This window comes from Emiliania huxleyi (genome assembly GCF_000372725.1).
Source record: "Emiliania huxleyi CCMP1516 unplaced genomic scaffold EMIHUscaffold_424, whole genome shotgun sequence".
NCBI classification, from domain to species: domain Eukaryota; phylum Haptophyta; order Isochrysidales; family Noelaerhabdaceae; genus Emiliania; species Emiliania huxleyi.
The window spans coordinates 31,426-52,038 of record NW_005198801.1 but is presented as its reverse complement, the minus strand read 5'-3'; the positions used below and the strand labels follow the sequence as shown (position 1 = coordinate 52,038).

At 65.3% G+C, this 20,613-nt stretch overlaps 8 protein-coding genes across 8 annotated transcripts; 4 read left to right on the top strand and 4 right to left on the bottom strand.

Annotated features, from left to right (window-relative positions):
* Positions 1–267: 267 nt before the first annotated feature.
* Positions 268–784, bottom strand: EMIHUDRAFT_49896 (hypothetical protein; the record flags this gene model as incomplete). Its single annotated transcript, XM_005769407.1, has 3 exons — positions 268–321; positions 445–535; positions 735–784. Coding segments are annotated over 3 exons (195 nt in total), but the record flags the coding sequence as incomplete, so codon positions are not given.
* Positions 785–1,832: 1,048 nt separating this feature from the next.
* On the bottom strand, positions 1,833–2,601 carry EMIHUDRAFT_370153 (hypothetical protein). Its single transcript, XM_005769406.1, has one exon. It carries the CDS (start codon positions 2,515–2,517, stop codon positions 1,975–1,977), a length of 543 nt encoding a protein of 180 aa, XP_005769463.1. The 5' UTR covers positions 2,518–2,601; the 3' UTR covers positions 1,833–1,974.
* A 1,618-nt stretch (positions 2,602–4,219) lies between these two features.
* Positions 4,220–5,292, top strand: EMIHUDRAFT_244562 (hypothetical protein; the record flags this gene model as incomplete). The annotated part of the gene is made up of 2 exons (XM_005769405.1): positions 4,220–5,076; positions 5,154–5,292. The coding sequence occupies 2 exons, from the start codon at positions 4,220–4,222 to the stop codon at positions 5,290–5,292; spliced, it is 996 nt and encodes a 331-aa protein (XP_005769462.1).
* Positions 5,293–5,655: 363 nt separating this feature from the next.
* On the top strand, positions 5,656–6,808 carry EMIHUDRAFT_430881 (hypothetical protein; the record flags this gene model as incomplete). Its single annotated transcript, XM_005769404.1, has 1 exon — positions 5,656–6,808. The coding sequence occupies one exon, from the start codon at positions 5,656–5,658 to the stop codon at positions 6,709–6,711; it is 1,056 nt and encodes a 351-aa protein (XP_005769461.1). The 3' UTR covers positions 6,712–6,808.
* Positions 6,809–6,927: 119 nt separating this feature from the next.
* EMIHUDRAFT_244560 (hypothetical protein) lies at positions 6,928–8,010 on the top strand (the record flags this gene model as incomplete). The annotated part of the gene is made up of 2 exons (XM_005769403.1): positions 6,928–7,386; positions 7,459–8,010. 2 exons carry the CDS (start codon positions 6,928–6,930, stop codon positions 8,008–8,010), a joined length of 1,011 nt encoding a protein of 336 aa, XP_005769460.1.
* Positions 8,011–10,457: 2,447 nt separating this feature from the next.
* Positions 10,458–10,916, bottom strand: EMIHUDRAFT_244557 (hypothetical protein; the record flags this gene model as incomplete). The annotated part of the gene is made up of 2 exons (XM_005769402.1): positions 10,458–10,727; positions 10,824–10,916. The coding sequence occupies 2 exons, from the start codon at positions 10,914–10,916 to the stop codon at positions 10,458–10,460; spliced, it is 363 nt and encodes a 120-aa protein (XP_005769459.1).
* A 5,378-nt stretch (positions 10,917–16,294) lies between these two features.
* Positions 16,295–16,835, bottom strand: EMIHUDRAFT_370151 (hypothetical protein; the record flags this gene model as incomplete). The annotated part of the gene is made up of 1 exon (XM_005769401.1): positions 16,295–16,835. A coding segment is annotated over one exon (306 nt), but the record flags the coding sequence as incomplete, so codon positions are not given.
* Positions 16,836–19,542: 2,707 nt separating this feature from the next.
* EMIHUDRAFT_459064 (hypothetical protein) lies at positions 19,543–20,594 on the top strand (the record flags this gene model as incomplete). Its single annotated transcript, XM_005769400.1, has 5 exons — positions 19,543–19,822; positions 19,897–19,990; positions 20,098–20,174; positions 20,345–20,374; positions 20,567–20,594. Coding segments are annotated over 5 exons (508 nt in total), but the record flags the coding sequence as incomplete, so codon positions are not given.
* Positions 20,595–20,613: the final 19 nt, after the last annotated feature.

Genomic DNA, 20,613 nt, shown 5'->3' with positions numbered 1-20,613 from the left:
TGGTCCCCCCGGGAACCCTCCCCCCCCTTCCGTGGGGTCAGCAAACCTCCTTCGCCGCAGGAGCAGCCTTGGCGGCGGGAGCACCCTCCTTCGCCGCCGGAGCCGCCTTCGCCGCCTTCTTCTTGGCGGGGGCCTCCACCTGTGCAAGGCGGGCGGGTCCGCCTCAGCGAGAGAAGCAGAGGGGGCGCGGCTCTAAATGCATAGGGGCGCTGGCGAGGGGGGGGGGGGGAGGCGGGAGGCGGGCTGGCAGCGAGAGAAACGACGCGCCTCCACAAGCTCATCCAGCGCAAAGTTGTTGGTCGCGACACCGGCGTAGTTCACCTGGTGGCGGGCGCGCGCGAAACTCACCGGCCGCGGCGGCGGGGGAGGCGGGGGAGGGCGGGGGAGGGGGCGGCAGCCGCCAGCGGCCGGCACGCAGTCAAACACGCACTCGCTGGCGAGGACGGGGGTGCGGCGCGCCTTCTCGAAGCGCACCACCACCGGATACCGGTCGCCACCCTTGGCGATGGTAGCGACCGAGCCGCACTCCTGGAACCTACAGAGGTGAAGGCGAGGCAGCTCGGGCAGCGGCGGCGGCGGCGTTGACCAGAAGTGGGGCCCACAGTAAGTGACGTGCGAGCGCGGCGACGGGGCGGTGCGCCCAGCGGGCGACCAGCGACGCCCGCCGCAGGCTACGTGGCTCGCCATCGCGTTGGTCTGAGGATGGTGCAATGAGGGTCGTGGTGGCGCCGCACCAGTAAGACTCGGGCCGCAGCACGCGCACTTTTGAGCCGCGCTCGATCATGTCGGGCGCGCCCCCGCGGCACACCACGCGGCTGCTGCTGAGCATGCTGCCCGGCGCGAGCGCCGCGGCAGGCGCGGCGAGAGCGAGAAGCAGGGCGCTGCGCATCGCACGAAGATGGGCCTGAGCTCCCGAGCCTATTATGTCGCTCCACGTTCACAGTGCACCTCCCTTGAGCTTGTGGTAGGACGCGACGCTCTATCTAGGAGGAAGGAGAGGAAGAGGAGGAGGAGGAGGGAGAGGCCTTTGTGTGAGACCCCCGTCGTCGAACAACGAACGCACGCAATCATCGACAAACATCATCTTGATCTGTTTAAACGTAAGTCATTCCCCCCCTCTTCCCCCCGCCACTAGCACCTCCAAGTCGCAGGCGATTGGCACGTGGTCCGACGGCCGCTGTCGCGACGGCCACCGCGCGCCCTCGGCGAGCACCTCGCGCAGCGACGGCGTCGGCAGCAGCGTGCGCGGCGAGAGGGCGCGCGCGTCGTACATGATGTAGTCGACGGTGCCGCACGCGTCGGCGTGGCAGGTCGTCGCATCCGGCTCCCTCCCTCCCGCCGCCAGGTAGGCGCTCCTCAGCCGATCGGCCAGCGGGTGCGGCGCGGCGACCACGCGCGGCGCGTCGGCGGGAGCGCCGCCGCGGTGGCGCCCTCCTCCGCCCCGCCCCGCCGCACGCCCGCCTCGCCCCCGCCGGGCCCCTCCTCCCCACTTGAGGCTTGCCGACCCGTCCCAGAGCTCCTCCTCGCTCAGCGGCGCGTCGACCGGCGAGCCGCCCAGGTAGGAGCGGAGCAGCGACGTCGGCGAGCAGTTGAAGTCGCCGCAGATCACGACGCCCGCGCCCGCCGCCGCAGCGCCCCTCTGCGCCCTCGTGACGAGCTCTCGCACCTGGCCGAGCTTGATACAAGATGAGCTCTCGCACCTGGCCGAGCTTGATATAATATAACATGATGAGCTCTCGCACCTGGCCGAGCTTGATATAATATAGCAAAATATGCTCTCGCACCTGGCCGAGCTTGACCGCGCCACGGCTCGGGTTGAACAAGATGTGGGTGCAGCCGACGACGAGGCGGGCGCCTGCGGCCCGGGGGCGGGGCGTGTCGGGCGGGGAGGGAGCAGCCGAGGGGCGCAGAGACTAGGCCCTGCTCTTTCGACTCTCTCTCCCCGCTCCGGCGTCGCTCTCTGCTCTGGAGGCTCTATCTCTCCCCACCGCTCTGTGTGTCGAGGACGGTCACGAGGAGGGCGACCTGGCCCTTGTCCGCCTGCCTGCGCAGCCGCAGCGCGAGCTCGGCGCTCGGCGGGGGCACAACGAGGTCGGGCTCCCGCTTCGCCAGCGCCGCAAACTCGACCTCCTCGACGCACAGCAGCTGCAGCCGCGGCGTGCGGAGGAAGACCGCCACGCCGTCGGGCTGGCCGGCGCCGGTGCGCTGCTTGTACACGCCGCGCACGCCGCACGCGCCGAGCGCCTGGCTGAGCGCGGCAAAGACAGGAGGCTCCACCTCCTGCAGCGCGAGCACATCCGCTCCCAGGCCGGCGAGCTGAGAGATGAGCCGCGCGAGCCGCGTCGGCCCGTCGAGCGCGTCGGGCGGCGCGCCGCGGTAGAGGTGGCTGTGCGTCTCGAGGTGCGTCTGCGCGAGCACGTTGTAGGAGCAAACACGGAGCAGCGGAGGAGCGCGAGCGAGCGTCGAGCCCTCCGCAGCGATGGCCCGAGGCTTCTTCGGCGGGCGCGAGCCGCGCATCCGCAGCGCGCGGCCGAGCGGGGATGAGGTGGACGTGGACGACGGGCGGAGGATGGTTGCCAGGATGGGTGGATGGCGCTCAAGCGGACCACCGATGCGCGGCCGCCGGGAGCTGGGTGTTCCCTGCTGTGTATTGCAATACGTACTTTTAGCTTACTGGGAGAAAAGAGAGAGGGGGCACTGCGTACCCTCCCCACTCCCGCCTCTCATTTGTGTCACACCACGCGGAACGTGCCATCCTCGATCGCCGTGCAAAGCTCGCTGAGGGCCCAACTTGAGAATCGTGCGTTGGTTGAGTTGGGTTGTTTCGTGTTGGGTTGGGTTGTGGTTGGGTTGGGTTGTTCCGCGTGAGGTTGGGTCGTCGGCGCGAAGGGTGAGGTCTCGACCGCCGCCGCTCACGCCAGCGGACGGCCACTGCCGGTGTTTTTGGCTTCGCCACCGTCCAAGGCGTGCGCCATGCGCTCGCCGGCATCGAGCGAGCGACGTGATCGACCGAGCGGCTTGCTGTGTGGCCGCCTTCTTGTGGCTCTCGTCGAGAGCGTTTTGCGTCCCGGCGGGTGGGAGAATGTGTGTCGTCTGAAGTGTCACTGTGTGCGTCACATCGATGTGGGTAACAAGCACGGTCGATCCGTCAAAGCGATACACTCGTTCCTATCACGCTGGAAGGCTTGCACGGAGCTCTGTGCCGGCACACAGAAGAGCCGTGCGGCAAGAAGAGCTCGATGGGGAGCGAGAACCGTCAGATTTTCAGGTGTAGCCTGAAGTCCGTCGCGACGCACTCAATCCCTCCCGAGCGAAAGCCTGTGGCTCTCTCGAACTCGTCGATATATTGCGAATAAACTGCTCTTCCCGGCGCATAGCTTGCAGAGTCAGAGGCGCAGAAAGGCTACGAGTGTTCGACGAGTCTTGCGAGCTGCGCGGTCAAACCTGGGGGGGACTGACCGCATCAAGGCGGACTTCCGAAACCTGGGTGAGCACCTCTGGCAGTTCTCGCTCCCCATCGAGCTCTTCTTGCCGCACGGCTCTTCTGTGTGCCGGCACAGAGCTCCGTGCAAGCCTTCCAGCGTGATAGGAACGAGTGTATCGCTTTGACGGATCGACCGTGCTTGTTACCCACATCGATGTGACGCACACAGTGACACATCAACGACACACATTCTCCCACCCGCCGGGACGCAAAACGCTCTCGACGAGAGCCACAAGAAGGCGGCCACACAGCAAGCCGGTCGGTCGAACACGTTGCTCGCTCGATGCCGGCGAGCGCATGGCGCACGCCTTGGACGGTGGCGAAGCCAAAAACACCGGCAGTGGCCGTCCGCTGGCGTGAGCGGCGGCGGTCGAGACCTCACCCTTCGCGCCGACGACCCAACCTCACGCGGAACAACCCAACCCAACCCAACAACCCAACCCAACCCAAAAAGCACGATACGGCTAGCGCACCACACACCTCTCCTTAAAATCCCTGTGTGGTGGCGGCGTGCCGTCCTCCCATCCCTCCCTTGGGTTGCCTGTTTTCTTTCTTTTCTTTCTTTCTTTTCTCAAGTTGGGCCCTCTCGCTTCCGAGCTCTCACGCCGCGCGTAGGGCCCTTAGGGGCCTAGAGAACACAAACTCCGTCTCTCTTTTCTCTCTCTCTGTCTACGAAATCTTCACACCGGAGCAGTTGTTTGCGACGCCTGTCAGCGCCCTTTCAAGTTACTCGATATGCTGCCTGTCGTTGTGGCGGCTCTGCTCAGCGAGATCGGCTCCACTCTGCGAAACGGCCTGTGCAACAAACCAATGTCGGAGCTGAGCTTCAACGCAATCGTGCACGGCCTGTTCAACGAGCCCGGAGCCATTCGCTCGGGCGACGTGCTCGATGTGGGAGCGCGTGACGGTTCGTGGTCATGCATGTATGCCTGCCAGCAGCCGGAGCGCACGGTCCGCGCCGTCGATCCGTCCCGGAAGCTCGTACGAACGCTGGGCAGCTGCATGAAAGCTCACAGAAACCTCCGCACGTATGTGGCGGCTGTCTCCAACGCGTCCGGCGTGCTGCATGGCAAGACGGAAGGCGGTGTTGGATTCGACATGTCAATACAAATTGGTGACATCCAGCAGAGATCAGCGGCACGGACCGACAACAGCAACCCGGCGCACGATGTTGCGGTGCGCACCATCGATTCACTGGTGGAGGAGTGGAACAGCCCGCTCGGTTTCGCTCACCTGGACCTCGAGGGCATGGAAGCCCTGGCCGTGTCAGGAATGCGATCGACCCTTGCCCGTGACCGTCCTGTGTTCAGTATGGAGCTGGCTGCGCATCACCCCGCCGCCGAGACGCTGCTCCGGCTGGTGCAATCGCTTTCGTATACATCCTACGTGGTCCAGGAGCAGTGCGGCATGAGATTCGACTGCCGCAATGTCATCAACTTCCCAAACGAACACCTCCACAACCTGCTCGATTCGCCCACACTCGACCTCGCGGCACGCTACTCTGTGATTGCCTTTGTGAATGCGTCCAACATCAAGAAGTTCAGTCGGCTGCAGCCCAAGACGGTGGGCAACGCGTGGCTTTGTTCGAACAAGTGATGCGCGCCGTTTGCACCCGCTTGCCATGCGCAGCCACTCAGTGAGCACCCCCCCCCCAATCCCTCTCGCGCAGGTGGTTCTGCATCAACCGCTTCGCAAACTCTGTACCGGCTGAACTGGTCGCACAGCACGGGCCGCCCGGACTGCTAAACGAGCGCCAAATGGTTGGCTCCTTCCTGCGGGCTGGCCAGAAGCTACCAGGGTTCGATTAGGGATTAGAAAGAAGGAGAATTTTGGCGCACAACTGAATGCAGGCATCGAAGGTGAAGAAATGTTGGTTTTCAAAAATAGCAACCTCGCTGAGCCAGAACGTCGGCTCGCGAGGTGGGGTGCTAGTCTGGGACCCATACCGCATACGTGGCAGTTCCCTTGGCCTTGCTCCAAGCGCTTCGGCGCGGTAGTGTCTAGTAGTGATCTGATCACCCGAATACCACGTTCGGATCGCTCCTCATCGCAAACCCTGTCAGCAGTTCACCCTCGGGTATGTTCGTAAGAGCTACATGACTGGAAAATCTCTCTGTCGAAGGTGGCGTAGCTCAAAGGAGATAAAAAGAGAAACACTCGCAGAAAAATATATGTCGGCGACCAGGCTGCTCCGCGGCCTCCGGCCGCCTGTCCGCCGCCTCTCCAGCGTGCAGGTGTTCGATCGGCGGCTGAAGGCGTGGCAGCGCGACGCCGCCGCCGCCGCATCGGACTACGACCGCTACGCCTACCTGCGCGACGAGGTCGCGAACCGGCTGGTCGAACGGCTCGACGACATCCACGAGTCCTACTCGTTTGCAGAGGTGGTCGACCTGGGCTGCGGGTCCGGCCACGTGCGGCGCGCGCTCGGCGCCCTCGGCAACGACCGCGGCATCCGGCGCCTCCGTGAGATCGACTGTTCCGCGCGGATGCTGCGCCGCTCTGCGGACGACGCCGCCGGGCCGTCGCCGCCGGTGCACGGGGCGGAGGGCACGCCGTTCGAGGTGGAGCAGGCGTGCCTGGACGAGGAGGAGGTGGTCCTCGAGCGCGAGTCGGTCGACCTCGTCGTCTGCTCGATGGCTCTCCACTGGATCAACGACCTGCCGGGCACGCTCAAGATGGTGCGGCGCGCCCTCAAGCCGAACGGGCTCTTCCTGTGCGCCTTCCTCGGCGGCGAGACGCTGGCGGAGATGCGGTCCGCCTTTGTCCTCGCCGATCTCGAGCGGCGCGGCGGCGTCTCGCAGCACATGTCCCCGCTCGTCTCGATGGCGGACGCTGGAGCGCTGCTGCAGGCGTCGGGCCTCGCTCTGCCGACGGTGGACACCGAGACGATCGTGATCCACTACCCGGACGCGTGGACGCTGTGGCACCACCTCCGCTCGATGGCCGAGTCCGCCGCCAACCTGCAGCGCTCCGCGGTCGGCCTCGACCCGCTCCTCGCCGCCGCCTCGGCCTACGGCGAGATTTACGGCGACGAGGAGGGAAACGTGCCCGCCGCCTTTCAGGTGGTGTACCTGATCGGGTGGGCGCCGCACGAGTCGCAGCAGCGACCCCTCTCGCGCGGCAGCGGCCAGATCTCGCTCAAAGAGCTCGGGCTGCCCGCGGACGAGTCGGGGCCGCTCCCGCTCGACGAGCCGCCGCCGCTGCCGCTCGGCAAACCCGGCCGGTGACGGATCTTCAATCCAATGCCAGTGATCAGAGAGATTTTTTTGAACCCCAACAAGAAATCTCCCTCTTGTGATCAGTGACAGTGTCCGTTATCCTTTATTCGCGCGAGCGGGAGTACTGCGCTTACTTTTCTTCTTTTCGGTGTGCGCGCGTTGCGGCCGACGCTCCCACGCTGCCTGCTGCCTCGCCTGAGCGACACTCCCACGCCCTCATCACTAATGGAATGCAGCGGCGACAGATTCGCCGTGCCCTGGCTAGATCAGGGCGAATGGTCGCACGGCGTGTGGCTTGCGCACCGCATTTTTGGCGTGTTGGCCATAGCGGTGCTGCTCGTGTGGGCTTGCCTCTTCCTGGAGGCGCTGTCGCTGCGGCGCGCCTTCCTGCTCGCCGGAGGCGCGACCGGCGCCTGCGGGCTGTGGCTCATTGGGTGGGTTGGATGGCTGATCAAGCCGTCGGTCACGTTCGCCGAAAAGTGCGACTTTGCGCTGCGTGACCTCGCCCAGCTGCAGCACCTCGCGATGGGCCTGCTCCTGGCCGCGGCCGGCGCCGCCGAGGTCCGCTTCGCGCAGGCGCTGCTCACGCTCCCGCGCCGACGCGCCGACGCGCTGCTCTGGCCGCACCTTTCGTGGGGCCTCTGCGTCGGCTGGGTGGGACTCCTGTTCCTCGGCCACCCGCAGGTCGCCCTCGAAGCCTCACCCCAGCCTCCTCGTCACCGGCGATCGCTCTCACCCGCGGCCCTCCCCCCGCAGCTCGACGACGACGACGCGGCGCGCCACCTCAAGCTCGGGCTCGGCCTCCTCCTCGGCGCCTCTCTCCTCGCGCTGCAGAAGCGGCGAGGCCTCCTCGACGGCGAGATGGCCCTCCTCGACCTGCCGATGCTCGCCGCCGCCGCACTCGCCTTCGGAGTCGCCGCCTTGCAGCTGCTCACCTTCCCCGCCCCGCCCGTCGGAACAACCGCCAACAGCACCCTCCCGGAGCCGGCCGCCTCGCCGCTCGCTCGCCCCGGCCCGCCGCTCCCCCGCCACATCGGCGCGACGAGCAGCTGCGGCTGGCTCGGGCGCAGGGCGGCCCTCTGCGGCGTCTGGCTCGGCGCGGCGTCGCTCGCTCTCTCGCTGTGCGTCGCCGCCCGCAAGGGCGTGGATTGGTGGCGGAGAAGGCGGCGCGGACCGCTATCAGGAAACCGCGGCACGGCGTGCGAGTCGGAGGGCATACGCGCCGCGGCCGACGACTCGTTTTGCTCTTCGGCGGAGTCCAGCCCGATGCGACCTCGCGGCGCGGTGTGCGAGAGCCGTCACAAGTGACCCAAACATACGTGCGCTCCGCTGTCTACATGTATTTTGGCTTTGAGTTTGAGCGCTGGGGGGCGGTGTGGCGAGTCAGAGCCGAGCGCGGCGCGAGTGAGCGAGTGGTCCGGTCTCGCGTGTTAGGTGTTACCCGCGCGCGTGAGCTGAGCAGTGAGCAGCTGACTGTGGGAGCTCAAGTAAATGACTTAAACACTCTGAGTCGAGAGGTGTCCAGTCCGAGCGGCTGACACCTGACTGTAGACTGTTCTTCACAAGCGCGGAACAATGATGTGGCTGGCGGTGGCGGCGGCGGCGAGGCGGCGCTGCGACGTCACGGCAGTCTGTGGTCCGGAGGCCCTGCGGCGGCTGCTGCTCTGCTCCCGTCCGGGGAGGGGTCGTGCGAGGTTGGCTGCGAGGGCGTGAGCAGGATGCGCCTGCCTAGCTCGTCGTCGTGCGGCGACCCGTCCGAGGAGCGGCGCGCGGAGAAGGGAGCGAGCACGTGGCTTACCCTCGCCATCACGGAGGGGCGGGACGAGCCGAGGGAGCGGCGGCCGGGCGCCGGGCCTCGCGCCGCCTGCAGCAGGTTGAGCGACGGGCTTGGAGGGTCTGGTCTCGGGCTTCCGTCTCGGGCGTGGAGGGCCAGTGGGTCGGGCTCCGGCCTGGGCTCCGCGGGCCCTGGGCCCGAGCAGGGGGGCTGCGCCGCCTGCAGCCGGTCGATGACGATGAACTGCACGGCGTCCCCGAGGAGGGGGCAGGCGTATAGGATGGCGGCGGCCTGCAGGGGTTGGGGTTGGGGGTTGGGGTTGGGGCAGGCGTGTAGGATGGCGGCGGCTTGCGCGCCACACAGCCACCGAGGGGTTGGGGTTGGGGTTGGGGTGAGGCCTGCACGCCGCACGGCCAGCCCGAGAGGAAGTATGCGCGCGCGAGCTGGTGGCACGGGCTCAGCGGCGAGGGGAGCAGCAGCAGCGACGCGGAGACTAACCCGAGTGCGCAGAGCCTCGCAGGTAGCCCGATCAGCAGCGTCGCCTGCGGAGGCACTGACGGCGGGGGCTGGCACTCGGAGGCGGCGGGAGGGCAGCCTGCGCCACACGGCCGGGGGCGAGCAGGCGGCCTGCAGCAGCTGCGCCGCGTACCACGAGCACCGAAAGTCGGACCGGCCTCCGGGCCCGTACTGGCCGACATTGGCCAGCGGCTGCGCCCAGCTTAGCCACGGCTTCTCGGTGGAAATGTGCAGCGCGAGTGCCTGAGAAGGCGCGGCGCGGCGCAGACGTGTAGCGGCGGCTCCCTTGGCGGCGCGGGCCCTCGTGTGCGTGGCGCACCTCGTTCAGCCGCCGAAACACGCCGGTGAAGCCGGTGGTGAGCACAATCTCGAAGGGATAAAGCGCACCGTACCAGGCGAGGGGCGAGAAGCCGTCCTCGGCGAGCTTGTGCCCCAGCACCACCATCATGGCGCCGCCCATGGCCTGTTGCCCCGCCTGCTTGGACGTGTCTGCCGCAAACGTCCGCACGTCGCGGGTCTCGAGACCACGACGCACACGGACCCACGTCCAGCCGAGGAAGACGAGACCAGCGAAGGCGATGATGCCCTGCCGAGCGAGAAAGTCCTTTACCACAGGGCACACAGGTGGCTCGCCCGCGGACATAACTCTGACAGTCGGGGGCGCCAAAAATAACGTGGCCCTCGGCGGAGCTGGGAAGGAAGAGGACCGCCGCAAGCGGCGTGGCGTGGAGCGGTTGTGCATCCCTCCGGGGGCCCCTCTGCGCCGGGGAGGCGTTGTTGGAGGCTAGGACGCAAGCGTCCGTCGCCCTTTTTCAAACTCGGGGCCCACTCCGCTATACGCGCTCCGACCAGGTGTGTATACTTTTTGCTTGGGGCGGACAGCATGACGGGGTAGGTAGGGTAGGTCTGGGCGCTCCCGTCGGGGTTTTCCCTCTCTTCACGCCGGAATTTTCACAGCAAAAAAAGAAATTTTCGGCGAAAATCACGACGTCAACCCTCCCCAAGTCGGTGATCTGGTGCTTGTAGGGCTTGATAGTGGCCTGCCATGTCACAGGAAGGACTGTGATTGCAGGAGAGTACCACCAGCCATCACTTTAGTTGGTATAGTACCCCACCTTCACCCATACCGTGATTTCTTTTTTAGTTTCCCATAAGTAGGGTAGGTAGGTAGGTAGGTAGGTAGGGGCACCGCAGGGGCCGGTCAGGTTTTTCCAGAATTTCATCATGCTGTCCGCCCCAAGCAAAAAGAATACACACCTGCTCCGACCCGAATTTGGAGGGCAGCCTAAAAGTTTAAGGTGTTGCTGCGCAAAAGGGGTCGGACACCAGGGCGCAGCTCATGCTAAGAGCTAGAAGGGGAGATGGAGAGAACAACCACCCTGTCCCGTTATTGCGTACACCAACACCACAAAGCTCTCTCTCTCCTGCTCCTCACACTCAGGGGGCGGTCACGACTACCGAGTCCCTAGAGCCTAGCTGCCACGTTCAAAACCAGGACGGCGACAGTGATGGTGCTATCACGGGCATGGTCAGGGGAAAGCTCGATCACGCATGACGCACGTAACCTGACAACGTCGGCGAGCTTCTGGATCAGGTTAGGTTGCTGGAGCACCTCCAACTCCTCCTCTGAGTCAGACACGCCAACGTCGACGACTGCGCCCTCCTCCTCCTCCTCCGATTCGCCGACTGCACCCTCCTCCTCCATGGGCTCGATCCGATTCCGCAGCGTGTCGTCCTCAGCGGCGGTGCTGCGCGGGAGGCGGCCGCGGGCACGCTGGGCTCGATCAGCGGCTTTCCCTCAAGTTGCTCCGAAAGCACGGATTTGGCGGACGTTCTTGGCTTCAATTTTACGAATCTTGTCAACACAATCGAATGTCTGGCACCAGCTGTGAGCTGAAGGCTTGCCCCCGTCCACGGCCGACATCACATGGTTTCTGCACGGTATTCGGATTTTGCTATTTGTTCGTGTGGGGGTATATTGCAGATTTGTCAATGGTACCGCGTCTGCGACGCGGGCGCCTTGCGGGCAGAGCCCTTAGCCACCCTTTATATCTTGCGCGGTCAAAACTCTTGTTTTCATAATCGAAGGTACTCAAATAAGAAGTGGCCCCGCGAGCTGGGAATAGGACCGCCGCAAGCGGCGTGGCGTGGGGCGGTTGAGCATCCCTCCGGGGTCCCTCTGCGCCGGGGAGGCGTTGTTGGAGGCTAGTATGCAAGCGTCCGTCGCCTTTTTCAAACTCGGGGCCCCACTCCGCTGCGCTCCGACCCGAATTTGGAGGGCCATGAAATTTAAGGTGTTGCTGCGCAAAAGGGGCGGGGCGCGGCGCGCGCAGCCCGCCGAGAGCTCTTTTTGGAGACCAGACCTTTCGATGGTTCATGCTTTCTATGACGATAGTCTATGTCTATCTATCATGCTTCATGACACGACACGCGGTGGTGGGAGCTGGTGGAGCTGTCAAGCTGATCGATCCAAGCGGGTGGGGAGTGGGGGGCATGGCTGGGCATGCAGGTCCGCCAGTCGGCCCGGCCTCTGACGTGGTGCTGCCGCGCTGCATTCGCTGAAGAAGAGAGGTGCGACGGCTTGATTTGGAGGCACTGGAGGCGAGGGTGGGGAAGGGAAGGTTGGGCCGGGCCGTGAGGGGCTGATGGCGCTGGCCAGCGCGGGGTGTGAGATGCCGTCGTCGTCGTATACTGCTGGCCCTCGCCCTCAGTTGCCAGGGCTGTGGGCTGCAGAATTGGCGTCTGTGGCGTCTACGCAGGCTCTGCAGCGTGATGGCTGGCGGGCGGGACTGCGAGGCCGGCGGCAGAGGAAGGAGAGGCTGGGCACGAGCCAGGAACAGGCTGGCCAGGTCCGCAGGTGGCTGCGCTCGGGCGAGGCGCGCGCGCACATGGCTTTTGTTCCGCCACGGCACAGAACACAAAAGAAAAACATTCCGGCGTGGCCCAACGCGAGAAACGATGAACAGACTTGGCTGCGCCAAACTTGTTGAAGCGGCGGCGATGGAGAGCGACGAGCTCCGCCGGGCCAGGGCCAACGCACAGTCCAGACACGAGCTCTTTCCCGTCACCTCTGACGCGGTCCACGGCCAGCCCGGACGGATTCTCGAAGACGTAGAGGGTGTCGGCCTCAATCCGCCTCGACGGCCCGCGCCTTTTGCGCGCAAGCCGCCGCCGCGGCAGCCCGGGCAGCCCGCCTCGGCAACAGGAAGCAAGAGGCGGCGATCAGCCGGGCAAGCCGCATTCGCAGAAAAGGCACTCGCGGTCATCTTGGTGGGTGTGACCGATCGTTTCCTGCTCGACTCAAAGCTGCGGCGCATCCTCCTGCCGGCGAGGCGGGCCGGCTACGAGGTGGACTTTTTCATCGAACTAGCACGGACGGGAAGCAGCGCTTCGGAGGGTAGCCACAAGTGGGTTGCGCCGCCCCCTGGCTTCCAAGCCTCCGATGCCGGCGCCTGGATCAGCGAGGCCCACGTGCGTCAACGGGTGGAGGCGGCAGGCGGACAGCTCCGCTACTTCTCGGTCGGTGCAATGCCAAACATCTCGGACGAGCTTGCTCGCGGCGCCTCGCTGAAGCGATTCGGTGCCCAGCGTGGGCCGCCGTAGAGATGGCCCTTGTGACCCTGTGTGTCCTGTCTCTGTCTTGGATCGCGCCCTTCCCTTGCGCGGACGGCGCGGCTGCTTTGAGCCGCGCCCTCGTGCCGCTCCTACGACCCGCAGGCGTGATGAACATGTACAATCCGTATCTGGGCCTCTATTTCGAGCCCCAGCCTTGGCACCCAGCGCGCCGCGTCACCGGCCGCAACGTGCTGCGCAAGCTCCACGGCCTCGAGGTGCTCACGCGGCTGGCGCTCGCCGCCCGGAGGTACTCCTTCTTTCTGCAGACGAGCGACAACGACCACTGGCTCGGCCCCCTCGATTTGCCTTGGTTCGAGGCGCGGCTTGCAGCCATGCTGGCCGCGTGCCGCGCAAAGATGTTCTGGGAGAGAATACAATGCCACCAGAGGGCGGCAAACGGCACAGCCTTCTCCAAGAACTGCAACACCCACGGCGCTGGGCAAGACAGGGAGGCGACCAGGGACCCCTTGGCGCCGCCGGCCGTCAACGATAAGACGCTGCTGCTCACTGCGGCGGTGAGTAGGGGCGGTGGGTTGGCCACTCGTGTCTCACATTGGGGCCCAGCCGACACGCCGACCGCCCCGCCCTCTTGGCCCGCAGGCCGCGCGCCACTGGGCGTCCCGTTCCTACTCCGGGTTTTGGGACGACGTCCCCCAGACGTCGCGAAACCTCGAGCAGACCCTCGGATTCATCTTTCAGCGCCTGAGGATCCAGTCTGAGGCAGTAGAGTGGGGCCTCTTGCCTTCAGCGGACAGCTACCCGATCAGAACGGCGACGGGCGGCGATGCGCTCTGCCAGGCTCCGACCCGCCCTCGCCCCCCTCCCCCCCCCGCTGCCACTCACCCTGGCTGGTGTCACCCCCGCCGTGGCAGGTGCGAGTCTACTTGTGCCAGAGCTCGCCGAGGATGCTCGAGCGACCGGCGGAGTTTGAGGCGCCTCATCCGTGTGCCGCCCGGCCGTGCCCTGGTAGGCGCAAGCGGCTGGCGTGCTGACGTTGGGGCGATAAGTTTACAAAACTCTTCTACCGGGAGGAAACTCGCCCCACACCGGGTCGGGGCTGCTCTGGCCAGCGCGCGTGCCGCAGATGGGGGTGTCTGACAGAGCCCCCCAGGAACGGCTGCCGCGTTGCCGCGGCTGCAATCATTCCGCCTTCTTCTCGGAAGGCAGCCGCTGCAACACCTTTGACCACGGCAGCTTCATTAGGTCTGGTGTGATTTCCCAGTTCGTTGGTGCCGACTCGTCCAATGCAGCAGCCCGCTGGGATGTCTCAGCGAGAGAGAGCTCACGGGACCGACGCCTCGCGGCACGCGGGACCTCCAACCTACGCTCAGAGGCGAGCAGCGGTGATCGCGTGAGGGCCTGTGCTGAGGCGATGGCCTCCCGTCTCCGAACAGAGACGCCGCGCTCGACGATTTGTTTTGAAAAGTTCTTCATCGTCTCGCGCCTGTTTTCGGGGGCAAGAGCTGCTACACACGGCACGGGTGAGGCGAGCGAAGGTGGTGCCTTGTTTGCGCACCCCAGCACCGGGTCCTCGCTGTCCTCCTCGGCGGGCGCCTCTGACTCCAGCAACGCGCGCGTCATCCTGCCCAGGCGCGGCTTTCATTTCGCCTCGATCGCGCCGGCATGCCGGAAGAATCGGTTACGCCCTAACCCGCGGAGACCGTGTTTACTTTACGGCCCTTTCCCTGCGAACGCGCACCCCCCAGGGCTAGGGCTCTCTTGCCCGTAACCCGCTCCCGATCATCCGGCCCGCTGGGTGCGCTTCTTAGCTCCCCGGCCCTGGATGTGAGGCTTATGACCGCACTCCAAAAGTGCTCCAAGTGCCGAGTTCATGCTTCGTAGAGTGACTGACACAGGGGCAGGACCCCCTGTCGAGCGTCGCCAGCTCCTCCCCGCGTGTCGATGCCCCCCCCCCCCCCCCCTCGAACTCCTGCAAAGGCGGCACGTCTGTCCTTCCCCCAATCTTAAAAAATCGGATACGGAAAAAAACAAGCCATCTTCGCTCGAGCCTCTTGCAGGATCCGGCACTCGCCAGCCCTCGACGGCGCCTCATCTCGCCAAAGTCTCGCCAAGTCTCGCCAAATCTCGCCATATCTCGCACCGCAGGCGCGCCAACCTCGACTGCGGTGAGGACTCTGGGGGGGCGCGGGGGCCCCCGGAGGCACCGTGCGCCGCGCCGCAGTGCGGAAACGGGGCTCCGGCTCTATTAGTCTCTATTAGCACCAACTTCCCGAATGATTACGGTTGATTAGATGGCAGATTTGGAGAGATCTCGAAGAGTACACACAGATAGACCCTCCAATCATCAGTAACCTCCAACCTGATCGGTCGTACTGACCGCCGACAGATCACTCCAGACAGCAGACAGGCCGACGTCTGCACGCGGCCGGCCGGGCGAGAGGCTTGACACGATCCGACCCTGCCCTGACGCTGCTGCTCTAGCTATCAGCCATGGACTGCTGACTGCTGCCACAATGTGCGACCGGTGCTGGCCCACTTGGCGGCCTCCCCGGTCAGTGGTGAGGCGCAGTTCAGAGCTGTCGATGGCGCGATGCCGCACTGGTCCCATATTGGTGACACTAGACCACAAAGTTTGCCGGTCCAAGAGAGAGGCACCGGCGCTGTCCTGAGAAGGTGCGTGGTCCTTCATGACTGCCCATGCGCGCGAGGCTGTGTAGGCATAGCCTCGAGAGTGCCAGCAGCCAATCCGAGGCGACGCGCATTGCACCAAGCGTGCACACGATGGAAGGACACCTTGACCTTCCTACTGGCCGTACGATCAGGTCGTCACTGAATGCTTGATACTAAGGCCGCGAGCTATGCAGGTGATCAATTGTGCAGCACGGCACGGTCAGCAGCGCCGAAAGGATGTCGCAAGGCGTGATAGCATGGCCGCAAGTATCTAGATACGCCGAATTCCCGTGAAAACAACTGAAAAATCGCGCAAAAAAAGAAAAACTGAAGAAATCGGCGCCTGCGGCGGGCCATGGGACCCCATCGCCCCCCCGCATGGACACCCTCTGGGGCCCCCGCGCCGGCCCAGAGGGTGAGGATTTCCGCCTCGACGCTCGAGGTGGGCCGGGCAGCCTTACCCCCCCCCCCTCCCCTCCCTCCCCTGCCCTTCACCCTCCCCTCCCCTCCCCCTCCCTCCCCTCACCTTCCCCGCTCTCCTATGCCCCCCTTCTCCCTCCCCTCCTCCCCTCCCCGCTCTCCTCACCCCCCTCTCCCCTCCGCCTCCCCCCTCTCCCAAGCTCTATCCCCGCTGCTCCCTCGTCCACCGCCCGCCTCTCCCTCGGAGGCATGCTGCGCCACATCCCCCCGCAGGTGCCGGGCCGCCCCGCCGCCCGCGCGAGCTGCCCCGTCTCCGCCCGCTCCAACGGTGAGAGCAGCAGCTCCACAGCAGCCAGCGCGTCGCAGCTTTCGCTCGCGGTTCGCCGAGCAACGGCGCGCAGTGAGGGGCGACGAGCGCCGCGCCGCGCTCCTCGACGGTCGCACGGGGCACGGGGGCAACAGAGTACTACGTGAGGCGTGGGCGAGGGGGGCGCGGGCGGGGCGATGGAGGGGCCGCGGCAGAGGCCACGGACAGCACTGGTAGGAGAGTCGACTGCCGCCCTGTATAGCTTATTGCGTATCCCTCTACAAAAAAAGTATCTAACACGTTGCGTTTGGCCTGCCACGATCACGAAAACACAGGACCGTTGTGGCTTGTGCAGTCAGTCGCACCACCACCCTTGGCAGCACAAAGCCGCGCCAGACGTCAGCCAGCTCTGGAGCCGCTCCCTCGCGGCTGTCGAAGCGCGCCTCGTCCCAGGCGATCAGGTAGCCCAGCCGCATCACCTCGACCGCCCGCTTGCGAGCCGGCTCCGGGAAGAGCTCGTGCGACTGCGGCGACCACTCCGCCGCCTTGAGGATGAGCCTGCCCACCTCCACCGCCTCGGCCGCTGGCTGCAAGTTGGCCGGCCTGAGGGAGGGCAGAGGCATGGGGTATTCAAGAGAGGCTCCGGCGAGTCGGGGAGAGACCATTGCATTGCGCGCCTCAGTGCGAGCGCCTTGGCCTCGCCCGCCACGCGCACGCCGAAGCGGGCCGTCGAAGCGTTTGCGGAGACGATGACGCCGACCTTGCCGTTCATCGACGGCCGCGAGACCAGAGAGCGGATCTCGACTCTGGAACCGACGGCCGCAGCGGTCGGATCCGACTCGCCCCACGAGCAGAGGACGCGCGCCCGCTCGAGGGCAGAAGGCTCGCCGGCCGAAGAGTCCGCGCCGCCGCGCAGCAGCGCCCGCGCTCGGTCGAAGGTGAGCGCCTGCGGAAGAGGGGCAATGGGCGTGAGGGCAATGCACTCACGCCTTCGGCCGCTAGTCTTGGAAACGCCTCGAGGTGCTGGAGCGGCGTCCAGCCGCGGCTGGCGACCAGCCAGGCGGCGAGGTCGGCGTGGCCGCGGCTGTTTGCGGCCTCCACGGTCGTGCCGAAGGGCGTAGCGGCGCGGGAGGCGCCGTAGGAGGAGAGGAGCTTGGCGACGTCGAGGTGGCCCTGGTAGCACGCAACGACCAGCGGCGTGACGCCGTCATCAGCAGCTTGGTCGGGCGCCGCGCCAGCCTCGAGGAGCAGCCGGACGATCTCGAGGTGGCCCTTCTGGCACGCCATGAACAGCGGCGTGGTACCGTCGTCCCTGGCTTGGTTGACCGACGCGCCAGCCTCGAGGAGCAGCCTGGCGATCTTGAGGTGGCCGTGCTGGCACGCCATGAAGAGCGGCGTGACGCCAATATTCGTGGCTTGGTTGACCGACGCGCCAGCCTTGAGAAGCAGCCGCGCTATCTCGAGGCGCTCGTTCTGACACGCGATGATCAGCGGCGTGCCACCATCCTGCGTGGCTTGGTTGATGTCAGCGCCAGCGTCGCGCAGCAGCTGGGCGATCTCGAGGTGGCCCAGCTGGCTCGCGATGCGCAGCGGCGAGAAGCCTCCACCCGCCGCTTGGTTGACCGCCGCGCTCGCTTCGAGAAGCAGCCGCGCGCACTGGACGTGGCCCTGTTGGCACGCGATATGCAGCGCGGAAGCGCCGCCGCCAGTCGTCGCCCCGACGCTCGCGCCGCCCTCGAGCAGCAGCCGCACCGCCTCGGCCTGCCCGTAACAAGCGGCCCAGGTGAGCAGCGTGTCCTGCCTCTCGGTGTCGTGCCGCGCGTCGAGCTGGGCAATGCGTGACGTGCTGCGCGTCAGCTCAGAGAGGAGGGCGAGTAGTGAGGCCAGGTTGCCCTGAGCCAGGTCGGAGAGCACGAGGGAGGGGCGGATGGCGCCGCTCATGCTGCCAGAAAGAAGAAAAGCGGCGGGTTAGCTCCGCTGGATGTGCGGATAAGGACTGCACTCCAAGTGCTCCAAGTGCACTGCGGCGAGACAGCCTTCACGCTGTCTCAACTCTCACTGCACCACCCATGTGCAGCACGGGGATGCAACCAGACCGGATTCTGTTCCCACAATCCAGCATCTTGGCCCCCAGATGCAATCCGCGGAGTCCAACGTCTCATGTGGGTGACACACAAAGATGGGGTGACCTACGTCTTGACTGGGCGAGATTATCTGGGCAGAGCTGGCCGGACAGCGTCGATGCTCATTGCGGGTTTCACGGAAGTCTCAAGGGGTGGTGTGAATGTGGAAGACTTTCCGTACCCTGTGCGAATTGGGGTTGGTGACGCGCACTGCAGCGAGGTGCAACTGGCGTATGCGACATTCTGGCGAGAGGGAAGAGACGAACCTTGTGTTGCTCGCCTGATCCCCTCGTATATCTTCGCGGACTGGAAAGAGCCGGGCATGCACGGAAACTTTAGCAATAGCGCATCTATCCTCGCGAAGATGGCAAACGCGAGACGATCGGCCAGAGGGGCGTCAAACACGGCGGCGCAGAGGGCATGCGTCTTTGCAGGACGCACGAACAGCGACGCCAGGGATGACGCTCGAAATCCAAAGGGGCTGTTTCGGCCATTGCGACAGAAACTCTCCAATCTTGTTGAGAACAGCTCACACGTTTTGGTGATCGATAGCTCTAAGACAGCTATGATAACCTTGCTGCTCTCTCGTACGCTAGGTGCTACCTCACTGCAAAGTATGCTACACTCTACGCCGCTGTGCAGGTGGTGACGACCTCTGCCTGCGCTGCCGAGTGTGGTTCTGTCAGGGTATGTAGGTCGTCCAGCGCAAGTTGTCGAGCAAGGTGTAGCACTTGCATGGAGATGGCCTTCCTGTCAAGGCCCAAGCAACTGATGTCGCTGATCTCGCCCGATTGCCATCCAAGCTGAATGTGGTGGTCATCCGCACCGCTTGAAACTGGCTCGCAGATCGCGGCGCAAGCGCCATATGGGGGAAGCAGGTGTGCCGCCTATTCTGCACTTCGACGGGGCAGAGAACTCTCAGGATTTAGTAGGTTGGCGAGAAAAGGGGGGGAGAGCCCAGCTACAAGAACGTGGGCAAGCTGCCCTCTGGCCGCTACCAGGCGCAGCACATGGTGCCTATCCAGTCAGTGCTCAAGTGCTCAAGAGTGGAATCCTTGATACCCAGTGTGCTGCCAAGATATCAATCATATCTCCAAAATCTCGTCGTCGAGAGAAGAACCCCCTACGTGTACCTACCGTAGCTCTCCTACCCTAACTGCACAGTGCACACCGGGTTGCAACCACGTATTTGAAGAAAGAAGTTAATAAAAATCTCTACGTATTTGGGCAGAATATGCCGTGAATGAACTACCGCCACGTCACCTCACCTCCGCACGTGGTCGTGGACATACCGGCACGGGACCGGACCGGAGATCGCCATCACACTCTGTGACAGCCTTGCTTGGGCCCCCTCGCGCGGCTGCTTTGACGATGCACGTTTACGCGGCGGTCGCCTGCCGTCTCTTCATCTGGAGGATCTTTGTCCCAAAGATTCCCAAATCGGCTTCGGAAACAATGCTGGCCTTGCTCTTCGCGACGCCCGCCCTGCGGTTCACGCCCGCGGCGGTCACGCCAAAGGCCGCGGCGACGACGGCCCTCGCCGCGCGCCAGGCGGCACCGGTCATGCAAATGACGATGATGCGCGGTGAACGGCCACCGCCCTTTTTCGTTCCGCTGCCTCCATCAGTCCACAACAGCCACCTCCCAAATTCTGCCGCGATTTCGCGTAATCCCTTTTCACAACGGCACCGTCCGTTCTTCGCAGGCGGGTACGGACTCTCCCGCTCGATGTACGGTGCAACTGCTGCTCTATGCTCGCAAAAGTTGTGGCGCGGCCACTTGTTTTACAGATGCGCGCCCTCATGTAGGCCCTTACTCTGGAGGGTACGGGTACGGCTCGATGTCGATGTACGGCGGCCCGCGCACGGACCTCACCGCTGAGCTCGGCCTCGGCGTCAACGGGTGCGGTTTCCCCCTCCGCTGCGTGGACTGCGCTGCCGTCCGGATGCAGTGCCCCTTGTTGCTGCTGCCGCCGCCCTGAGCACTCGCCGCCGCATTTCCCCTCGCAGCTACTACAACGGATACTACCCCTACTCGGGAGGCTACTACGGCGGCGGCTACGGCGGCGGCTACGGCGGCGGCTACGGTGTGATGCTCTCCATCGTCTCGGCTTCCTCTTCTCTCGGCTCCCCTCCTCTCTCGTCTCGGCTTCCTCTTCTCTCGGCTCGCCTCCTCTCGATTGCCTCCTCTCGCCTGGCCTGCTCTCTCGTCTCTTGCGCGTCCTCTCATCAGCCTGCCGCTGCTGTTCGGCGTCAGGCGGCATGTACGGAGGCATGTATGGGTACGGTGCGGATGCCTCCCTCCCCGCCGCCCTCGCCGCCCCCTTGCTCTCCTTCGCTCTCGCCGCCGCTCGCGCCGCACCTTACCTCGCGCCGCCGCCCTCGCCGCCGCCCTCGCCCTCGCCGCCGCCGCTCTCAAGCCGCCGCTTTCGCTCTCGCCCTCGCCGCCCGTGACGCCTCGCCGCCACCGCCGTCGCAGGCCGCGGCATGTACGGCGGATATGGCGGTGCGCCGCCCCGCCCTCAC